At 39.9% G+C, this 10,561-nt stretch overlaps 1 protein-coding gene across 1 annotated transcript; it reads left to right on the forward strand.

Moving 5' to 3' along the window:
- The first annotated feature begins 5,292 nt into the window (after positions 1-5,292).
- On the forward strand, positions 5,293-8,970 carry LOC138898511 (uncharacterized). The gene is made up of 8 exons (XM_070184580.1): positions 5,293-5,353; positions 5,464-5,999; positions 6,097-6,455; positions 6,543-6,743; positions 6,883-7,408; positions 7,498-7,792; positions 7,936-8,090; positions 8,848-8,970. The coding sequence occupies exons 1-8, from the start codon at positions 5,293-5,295 to the stop codon at positions 8,968-8,970; spliced, it is 2,256 nt and encodes a 751-aa protein (XP_070040681.1).
- Positions 8,971-10,561: the final 1,591 nt, after the last annotated feature.

A 10,561-nucleotide genomic window follows, 5' to 3' on the forward strand; every position in this document is an offset into this window, starting at 1 on the left:
CCCAACAAGCGCTTGATTTAACGTTACGACGCCATTACTTTCACCACTTTTCCTTCCACTTAGAGGATATGAATTGCGCCCCCAATTTTGCATCAATTTTTCTATCACGTTGCAAGGCCGGTGGTGTGAAAATAAAGGAACCAAGCAATAGATATCACATCTTGCAGTTCTTGACCTTTAAGTGAGGGATGGAATTTTATCTCCTTGGTATCGCAAATTTCAGAATATATGCACTTTGTTCCTCATCCATTGACTCCTCCATATGCTCGAATGAATAGATTATCATGTCACCAACCAAACACAATATTGAAAAGTGTTTAGAATGAGGTCCAATATGCTTAAACTCTAAAATCACTTTACCTTTGACATCCTCAGTTTTGCACACTTCTTTAACCTTGGAATCATTAATAATATTTTGGTCGAATAGTTAGAATACCTCTTTCTGGTCCACAAGCTGGATAGTATCCACAACAATTTGTTGTAGGGAATTAGACGCCTCAACTCTTTTATTCAATTGAGCCTGCATGTCATGGATATCTAAGCCAAATTGGTCTATCTCTTGCTCGAGCTCAGTTCTTCCTTCTGATATCTGTTCTGCCATATTTGAAAAATCATTATGTAGAACCCCATGAAATTTTATTAGTTGAGCTTGTTCCTCTAGCCAAGATTGGCTTACTATATCTGGTTCTTCAATTTTTACCTCTGGTAGGAACTCACTCTCTTCGTCGAGTTGAGGTTCTTCTTGAAAATTGGCCATTAATTTTTCCATTCTAGCCTGCAGTCCTTTTATTGCTAAGGTAGTCTTTTGTGAAGTTCATCTTATTTCTCGGCTACTTGCCTCATCATTTCCATAATACGGGCAATGCGTTCCATATCCTCCACTTCATTACTCCTATCAAACTCATAAACATTATTAGAAATATCATAATAAGGGCTCAGGGAGGGCTGAAAAGAATTAGGAAAACCATCCCAATTGCCACCTTGACAATCACACACATTACAAATATTCCACGCACAAGATTGAGATTCACAATTTTGCCACTAGTGTGGTCCTCCACAATATGGACATGGATCACCAAAATATGAATAACCAATATTTGACCAATTCTCATTCCAAGATGCCATGTCAACAAAGATAATAAAATATTAAACTAAGATAAAATAAATAAATAAAACTTGAATAGACAAAAAGTAAAAGCCTATTCTATAAAATAGTTAATTTCTATATCCTCGGCAACCGCAAAAAAAACTTGTTGCTCCCAAATGCACATGCAAGTATACGTGGTCGTCCAAGTATAAAATAATAAGTCGGGTGTCGAACCCATAGAGACTTGTATTAACTACTCCCTAAATTCACCAAGAATACTATTCAGTCGAGTCAATCCGAGTTCAAAAGTGTGATTATCCTAAATAATAATTCTAACTAGTAACTAAATTATCATGCAGCAAAATGGTTGTTGTATATTCAGTAGAGACAAATATTCAAGGGTTGTGATCGATTCACAAATCCTATTGTGCTCTGGTTAACTCCCCCTTTCATACAATTCACTCATGGTTGCTAATTAATCGAACAATTGCTCTTGTATTCTTCTTCCGAAGTACTAGTCGCCTATTCAAAATAGATTAATGCCTATATTCCTGTAGAATCAATTCACTAAGAACATTATGATTACGATAATTAATTAAGCATGGTGACTAGGTATATTCCTATCCTAACCACAAATCCGCCTCCCCCCCCCCCCGAGTTAAGATTATGCTCTCTTCAATTCTTCTCTAATCTAAACATGGCTTTCCCAAGCATAGCATAGATAGTAAATATAGCCTAACTGTTGGCCAGACAATTAAGTAAGTAATCACAGAATTGAATAAACAACCATATATTGGTGAATTGTAATTAAGGTTAAGCCAACTTTAAACAACAATATTCATGGCTAAATCACAACCCAGAATTATGGGATTTAGCCACTCATGATAATGTCAAAACAAATTCAGAAGTGTTAAATAATTAAAAATACTAAGAAAAGATGAAGAAAGCTGAGATATCCTCGCTCCCTGATGTTCGTCGTGTGCATTTGTCCTTCAAAGTGGTGTAACCCCCTCCAAAACAAGTTTAGACATGCTTTTATACGCGTTGGGGCGGGGTTGGGGAGGTCTTGTGCCGAAATAACTTTATCCTGGGCGAACTAGGATACTTTTCCATCACCAGCACCCAGGGTAGCGTGGGACGCTAGCCCTAGCGCTGGCAAAATAAACTTTCTGGAAATTGTATCACAGGTAGCGCCCCACGCTACCTGTGGTGCTACAATGGCCAATTTTTAACCTTTTGCTTCTTTTTGGCTTTAATCTCGCACCTTTCGCCCCTATTGCCTTCAGATGATTTCTACATATAAAAATACCACGAATAAGCATAAATCAATACATTTCACATCCGAAATTCATAAAATGCGAGTAAAATATGAGGCGATATACATATAAATATATATACTTTAAGCCAAATATCAAGTTTGCAAAACAACCAAGCAGAAGCCTTGTGAAGAGTGTAGCTGCTGAAGGAAAAGTGCGGCCGCAGAAGCTGAAGTGCAGCCGCAGACCAGATTGTGCAGCCGCCAAAGACCTCAACCTGCAAGCCACATAAAGTGCGGACTGCATATGAAATTGTGCGGCCGCCGAACCTCCCGAAGGACATTTTTGTCATTGAATTTTGGGCCACTTTAAATAGACGGGAAATCATTTTAGGGTAAGTTTGGTAGTATTTTGAGCTGTAGCCATTGTAGTTTACCACTTTTGGTAATTTGTGACTAATTTGGATTAAAAACACATTAGTTTATCATTTTAATTTTTAATTCTGGCTTTAATTACGATTTTTCTTTATTTTTTTCCATTTCTCTTATGAGTAGCTAGATCTTTTCTAGGATTGTGACCCAACCGTAGTGTGTAAACCTTATGGGTAATTAATCTAATGTTTGTTTATGATTGGGTGTTTTTTATTTAGCATTGTTCATACTTTATTTCTAGAATTAACGGTTGCAAACATTGATTCATGCGTTTTTGACCTTGTCTTTACTTGAGAAAGAGGGACCTAGTCTAGGAAAACTTGGCTAATAAGAAATTGGGTTAATTAGGGTTTTGACTAGCCTAATTAAAGGGTTTGAATAAGAAATAGGAAAAACCCGACTTGATCTCATATCAACTATTTGACTTGATACCCATTTGGGGTTGAGAAAGCTAAATTGAGCAAACTCATTCTATGACCGAGAGCTGCTGAGTGGGTAATTAATAGTTGAGAGCTATAATACACTCTGATCACTAAAACAAGTGTTAACGTAATTAACCCATTAGCCTAATACCTTGGTAAAGGTTACAACCCTAGGTCTTTTACCCATTTGAAAAACAACAAAAATAATTACTCATTCTCCAGTTTCTTTTCTCTAGTTAATCACTGCTAGTATAGATTGTAGAAGTAAATGATAAAACTATCTTGTTTGGAAGTGTAACTAAGCTATTTCATCCACGCTCATCAAGTGTACACCCTAACACCCACATTTAACTCCGTGAGGAAATCGACCCTAGCTCATTGTTGGGTACTATTCTTCCAACGACAGTTTCCACTCATTATTGCGTGTAGATTGGGCGTGGATCAATTTTTGGCGACGTTGCCGGGGAGTTATAACAATGTTAGCTATATATTTGAGTTGTCTTTTTGGAATATTTTCTTTCCCTTCCGTGTTACTATCTTGTTGAAGAAATCATAGGTACAACACATGGTAAAAAATGAGCTCGGAAACATGCCTTTGGGGGCTTGGATGGTGAGGAGGAACAACTCGATGAGGCCGGGTGACACAAGACAACATGCTTGTACCACCCGCACCTACACTACATCCACCACAAGCTGCTCAACACCGGATATTGCCCAACGAATGTTATTCTAGTGCAATAGTTCCTCCCCATATTAGGGCGGGCAACTTTCAAATAACCAATGCGATGCTCACTTTGCTTGAGCAATGGGGCTTCTTCATCGGTGCACCAGCTCAAAATATTTACAAACATTTGACGGTCTTTATAGATACATGTTGAGGGAGAAAGTAAACTAATGTTTTTGAGGATGTCTTGAGGCTAAGTCTTTTACCCTTCTCTCAACGGTATAAAGCTTTAGATTGGATTGAACGTTTGGCATACCATTCAATAACACTTGAGATGAGTTGGCGGCCAAGTTCATTGCTAAGTTTATCTCTCCCAGGCACATGGCTACCCTTAGGGATGAAATTTTTCTATTCAAGCAAGAACCGAATGAACCATTACACGAAATTTGGGAACGCTATAGAGCAATGGTTAAGGAATGTCCTAACAATGTTATGACAGAGAACATGTTGCAACAAACCTTCTATCATGGGATTAACACAACCAATCAATGTGTTGTGAATCAACTTGCCGGTGGAAGCTTCATGACTACACCTTATGCGGAGGCGTGTGACATTCTAGATGAGATGGCGTAAATGTCATCGGCTTTGAAATCCCGGGCCAATGTCCCACAAGGTGATCCGAATATGATACACCTCCATAAAGAGTTGGAAGTCCATTGGCAAGCCATTGCCGAATTGACCATAACCATGAATCAACTATTAAAGGCTCAACTCAATCAAGTGCAAGCTCCTAAGCAAGTTTATGCTATGGAGTGAGTTAATATTTTGGTGAACAAAAAGAGGACCAAGGGTCCAAAAATGCAAGCTCAAGTGGAGAACTATTGCGAGATGATGGCGGTTTTGATCAAGATAATTCTTATAATGAGCAAGAGGAGGAAATTCAATGTGTGAATAATTTTCAAGGGCAAAGAAATAACTTCCAAGGCCTAAATTAACAACAATGGCGACCACAAAATAACTATACCAATTGGAATTCTAACAATCAAGGAAATTGGCATAATAACAACAATTAAAGAAATTGAAGTAGAAACAACCAAGCAAATTGGGGAGGCAACAACCAAGGTGGTTGGGGAAACAATCAAGGCAATCTGGGATAGGGTTTTCAAAGACTCCCAATGTATCAACAACAAAGAAACCCACCTCCTTATCCTTCCCCCGATTCAAGTTCGTCAAATAATGAGATGGGACGTATTGAGAACATGTTCAACCAAATGATGGAAAAGAAAGCCGATTCGGATGCCCAACTTGGCTCACACAACACATCAATCCGTAATCTAGAAGTTCAAATGGGGCAAATCTCTCAAGTTCTAAATTCTCATCCTAAGAGTGCACTACCAAGTGACACGGTGGTGAACCCAATGGTGGTAACAATATGGGGCATGCTATGGCGGTTATCACAAGAAGTGGAAGAGGCGTAAATACACCCACCTCAGGTGAAAGGTGACTTGATGATGATGACCAAGTGATGAAAGAAGAAGATACCCCAAACAATGTTGTTCAAGCAAATGAGAAGTTCATCTTGATATTAATGATATTTTTGAAGAGACTCAAGAGGAGGTGAACCCGTCTAGGGAACACATCATTGACATACCGGAACCGGTAGTGCAAAAGGTGAAGGCACAATTTCCTAGGCCTCCACCTCCATACCCTCAAAGACTTGCCAAGCAAAATGTTGAGAATCAATTCAAGAAAATCATTCAAAATAGTCTTTCAATCAATGTGCCATTGGTAGAAGCTTTGGAGAAATTGCCCGGTTATGCAAAGTTTATGAAAGATCTTGTAACCAAGAAGCAGTCGATGAATTTTGAAACTAATAAGGTCACATATGAAGTGAGTGCAATTATTTATTCAACGGCTCATACGTTCGAGGATCCCAGGGCTTTCACGATTTCTTGTACAATTGGGAGTACCGAGTTTGCTAAAGCTATTTGTGATCTTGGGGCAAGTATGAATTTGATACCCTATTCGGTTTTCGAGAATTTGGAAATTGGGCAACCAAGACCAACTTCTATTAGGTTGCAAATGTCTGATCGTACCATGAAGAGGTCGTTGGGTGTGATTGAAGATATTTTAGTTCGGGTTGATAAATTCATTCTTATAGCGGACTTTGTTATTCTAGATTGTGAAGTTGATTATTAAGTGCCCATCATTATAGGGAGCCCTTTCCTTGCTACAGGTAAAGCTCTTTGTGATGTTGAAACTAGAGAACTCACTTTCCGGGTTGGTGATGCAAAAAGTGGTATTCCATGCGTGTAAGTCTATGCGGCAACCAAATAGCAATGAGGTGTGTTCTTTTGTAGACGTAGTGACCGATGTTATTGTTGATGATAAAAGTGCTACAATTGATGTTGGTGATATGTTGAAGGCCGTTTTGTTCAAATTTGATGATGACGAGATGTATGGTTTCATGGAATGTGTGAACTCTTTGCAAGGAATGGGGTCGTATAACTACGCAGACCGAAAATTGTCCTTGGATCTTGAGAATTGGAAGAATCCTCCTACAAAGCTTTCTATTGAAGAGCCATCTACTTTATAGTTGAAGCCACTGCCTCCATACCTTCGATATGAATTTTTTGGCCCTTGTTCTATTTTATCAGTTATTCTTTCCTCTTATTTGACTAGCGTGCAAGTAGATTCCGCATTGGCGGTGTTACAAAAGAGAAAGAAGGCTATTGGGTGGACTTTGGTAGATATCTGGAGTATAATCCCTGCCTTTTGCATGCATAAGATCAAGTTGGAGGATGGTGCTAAACTGTCCATTGAATATCAAAGAAGACTCAACGAGGCTATGCAAGAGGTTGTCAATAAGGAGATTATCAAGTGGTTTGATGCCGGGGTTGTCTAACCCATCTCCGATAGTTCATGGACCTCTCTAGTTCAATGTGTCCCAAAGAAGGGGGTATGAAGGTGGTTACCAATGATAAGAATGAGTTGATTCCTATAAGAAGATGACTGGTTGAAGGGTTTGTATGGATTATCGCAAGCTCAACAATGTTACAATGAAGGATCATTTTCCACTTTCTTTCTTAGATCAAATGCTTGATAGATTGGCCGGCCGTGCTTTCTATTGTTTTCTTGATGGTTACTCGGGCTGCAACCAAATACTCATTGCTCCAGAAAATCAAGAGAAAACATCATTTATATGCCCCTATAGAACTTTTTCTATCAAGAGGATGCCATTTGGTTTGTGCAATGCAACGGAGACATTTCAACGGTGTATGATGGCTATTTTCACGGACATGGTGGAGGACTACCTTGATGTTTTCATGGATGGCTTCTCGGTGGTTGGAGATTCTTTTGATGATTGTCAGGAAAATTTTGACAAAGTGTTGGCTAGATGTAAAGAGACTAACTTGGTGCTCAATTGGGAGAAATGCCATTTCATGGTTGAGGAAGGTATTGTCCTTTGCTATAAAATCTCAAGGAATGGAATTGAAGTTCACAAGGTGAAGATTGAAGTGATTTCTAAGCTTCCACTCCCAACATCGGTGAAGGGTGTGCGGCATTTCCTTGGCATGTGGGTTTCTACTGACGCTTTATCAAAGATTTCCCTAAAGTGGTGAACCTATTGTGTAAGCTCCTTGAGAAATATGCTAAGTTTAATTTCAATGATGATTGTATGAGGGCTTTTGAACTATTGAAGCTCAAGTTGACCACTACTCCTATCAATACCGGTCCCAATTGGAGTTTACCTTGTGAACTCATGTTAAATGCAAGTGATGTAGCGGTTGGGGCTGTTTTGGGGCAATGTATCAATAAAGTTTTTCATTCGGTCTACTATGATAGTAAGACCATGAATAGTGCCCAAGTCAATTATACCGTTATGGAGAAAGAGCTTCCTGCTATTGTGTTTGCAATGAGAAGTTCCGCCTGTACTTGATGGGTGGCAAAATTATTGTCCACGCGGATCATGCGACACTTTGATATCTTATGAGCAAAACAGATTCTAATGCCCGGTTGATGACATGGGTACTCTTGTTGCAAGAATTTGATATTGATATCTAAGATATGAAAGGTAATGAAAATCAAGTGGCGGACCACTTGTCTCGTTTAGAGGAGGAGGGTAAGTCATATGATGGCCTTGAAATCAATGATTCCTTTCCTGATGAGAAACTTTTGGCAATTTCAATGAAAGAGGTGGAATGGTTTGCGGACATGGCAAATTTTCTTGTAAGTGGAATCATTCCGAATGAGTTCTCTTAAAAATAAAGGAACAAGCTCAAGAGAGATTGTCAAGATTATTATTGGGATGAACCATAAGTTTTCCAGATTCATACGGATGGGTGATTAGAAGATGTGTATCGGAAGAAGAGCAAGACGATATTCTTGGGGCTTGTCATTCTTCACCATATGGGGGTCATCATGGTGGAACAAGAACAACGGTCGAAGTTCTTAGTTATGGTTTCTATTGGCCTACTCTCTACAGGGATGCTAGTGATTTAGTGGAAAGATGTGTTGAATGTCAACAGGCCGGTGGAATCTCAAAGAAAAATGAAATGCCTCTCACAACCATCCTGGAGATTAATATTTTCGATATTTGGGGCATTGACTTTATGGGCCATTTTGTGAGTTCTTATGGAAACACTTACATTTGGTTACGGTGGATTATGATTCCAAATGGGTTGAGGCCATCGCATTACGCAAACAATGTGGTGAGAAGTGTAGTGACTTTCTTGAAGAAAACTATTTTTACAATATTTGGTACTCGGCGTGCAATCATAAGCAATATGGGTTCTCATTTTTGCAACAAAGCTTTTGACACATTACGTAGTAAGTATGGTGTTACTCACAAGGTCATGACTCCCTATCACCCACAAGCTAGTGCACAAGTGAAAGTCTCCAATAGATAGATAAAGAGTCTAAAACGGTGAATGCTAATCGGACGGAAAAGTCTAAGAATCTTGATAATGCATTATGGGCTTATCAGACGACTTACAAAACACATATCAGAATGTCTCCATACTGGTTAGTGATTGGGAAAGCTTGTCGTCTTCCAGTGAAACTAGAGCACAAGGCAATGAGAGCTCTAAAGAAATTGAATCTTGATTAGGATGTAGCCACTAACTTGCGGGTTGCACACTTGAATGAATTGGATGGGTTCCAGTACCACGCATATGCAAGTTCGTGGAATAAAGAGTTGGTGTGACACCTTTAGGTGCATTAGACTTGAAGAACAAGAACAATGAAGTATTATGAGTCAATGGTAACCAAGTGAAGCACTACTTGGGCAAGGTTGGATACAGCCACGTGGTGGCGGTCATTTACTTCACTTGAGGTTGCTTTGACATAGCGTCATGCCGCGACGTTAAATCGGGCACTTCATCGGAGGCAACCCATGTTCTTTTCCTTTTTCTTTTGTAGTTAGATGTTATTTGTTGTTCTAAATTGATTTGAAGTGTTCTACAGGATTGAGTGTTACAGACAAGAAGGGTGGACTAAAAATGGCTAAGTGTTGAAGGAACTATTGTAACGACCCGGCTGATCGTTTTGAGAGTATTAGTCCCAATCCCCTATTTACTGCTTCCCCCGTATCTTTTTCTGCTTATGTGACTTGCCGGGAGGTTTTGTTTGTGATTTCGGAGTGATTTGAGACACTTAGTCCCTAAAGCTGAAGCTTAAGTTCTAGGATTTTGACCGTAGTCGGAATTTTGGGAAGACGACTTCGAAATGGAGTTTCGTCTGTTCCGTTTGCTTCGTTGGGTCATTTTGGAAATAGGAGCGTGTCCGGATTGTGAATTGGAGTTCTGTAGCTGAATTAGGCTTGAAATGGCAAAAGTTGAATTTTTGGGAAGTTTGACCGTAAGTGGACTTTTTGATATCGGGGTCAGATTCTGATTCCAGAAGTTGGAGTAGGTCCGAAATGTCAATTATGACTTGTGTGAAAAATTTGAGGTCAATCAGACGTGGGTTGATTGGTTTCGGCATAGGTTGTAGAAGTTTGAAGTTTCAAAGTTCATTAAGTTTGGATAGGAGGGTGATTCGTGTTTTAGTTGTTGTTTGATGTGTTTTGAGGGCTCGACTAAGTTCGTATGGTATTTTAGGACTTGTTGGTATGTTTTGTTGAGGTCCCCGGTGGCCTCGAGTGAGTTTCGGATGCTTAACGGATCGAAATTGGACTTGTGTGAGTTGCTGAAGCTTTCAAGCTTCTGAGGTAATCGCACCTGCGGTGGGGTGATCACAGGTGCGGATTCGCATATGCAGAAGGAGAAGAGCAGGTGCAGTTTAGAGAGGCCTGGCCTATGGGCACAGGTGCGAGACTAGGACAGCAGAAGCGGAGCCGCTCTTGCGGAGAAGGGATCACAGAAGCGGAAGGCGAGCTGAGTGGGGAGTTCACAGAAGCGGACAAATGTCCGCAGGTGCGCACGCGTAGGTGCGGCCACCTCATCGCAGAAGCGGACCCATCCCTCTTAAGTCATTTCCGCACCTGCGATGGATTTTCTGCAAATGCGGCATCGCAGGTGCGACTGGAAGCCAGCAAAGCGAGGGTTTTATCCCATTTTCAATTTTGGGACTTTAAGAGCTCGGATTAAGGCGATAATTCAAAGGTTTTTAGAGTGAACTTTGGGGTTAATGATTCTTAACTCATTTATGGTTATACTCCACTAATCTATAGTTGATTTCATCATCTAATTAAGGAATTT

Source organism: Nicotiana tomentosiformis, chromosome 9 (genome assembly GCF_000390325.3).
Source record: "Nicotiana tomentosiformis chromosome 9, ASM39032v3, whole genome shotgun sequence".
NCBI lineage: Eukaryota > Viridiplantae > Streptophyta > Magnoliopsida > Solanales > Solanaceae > Nicotiana > Nicotiana tomentosiformis.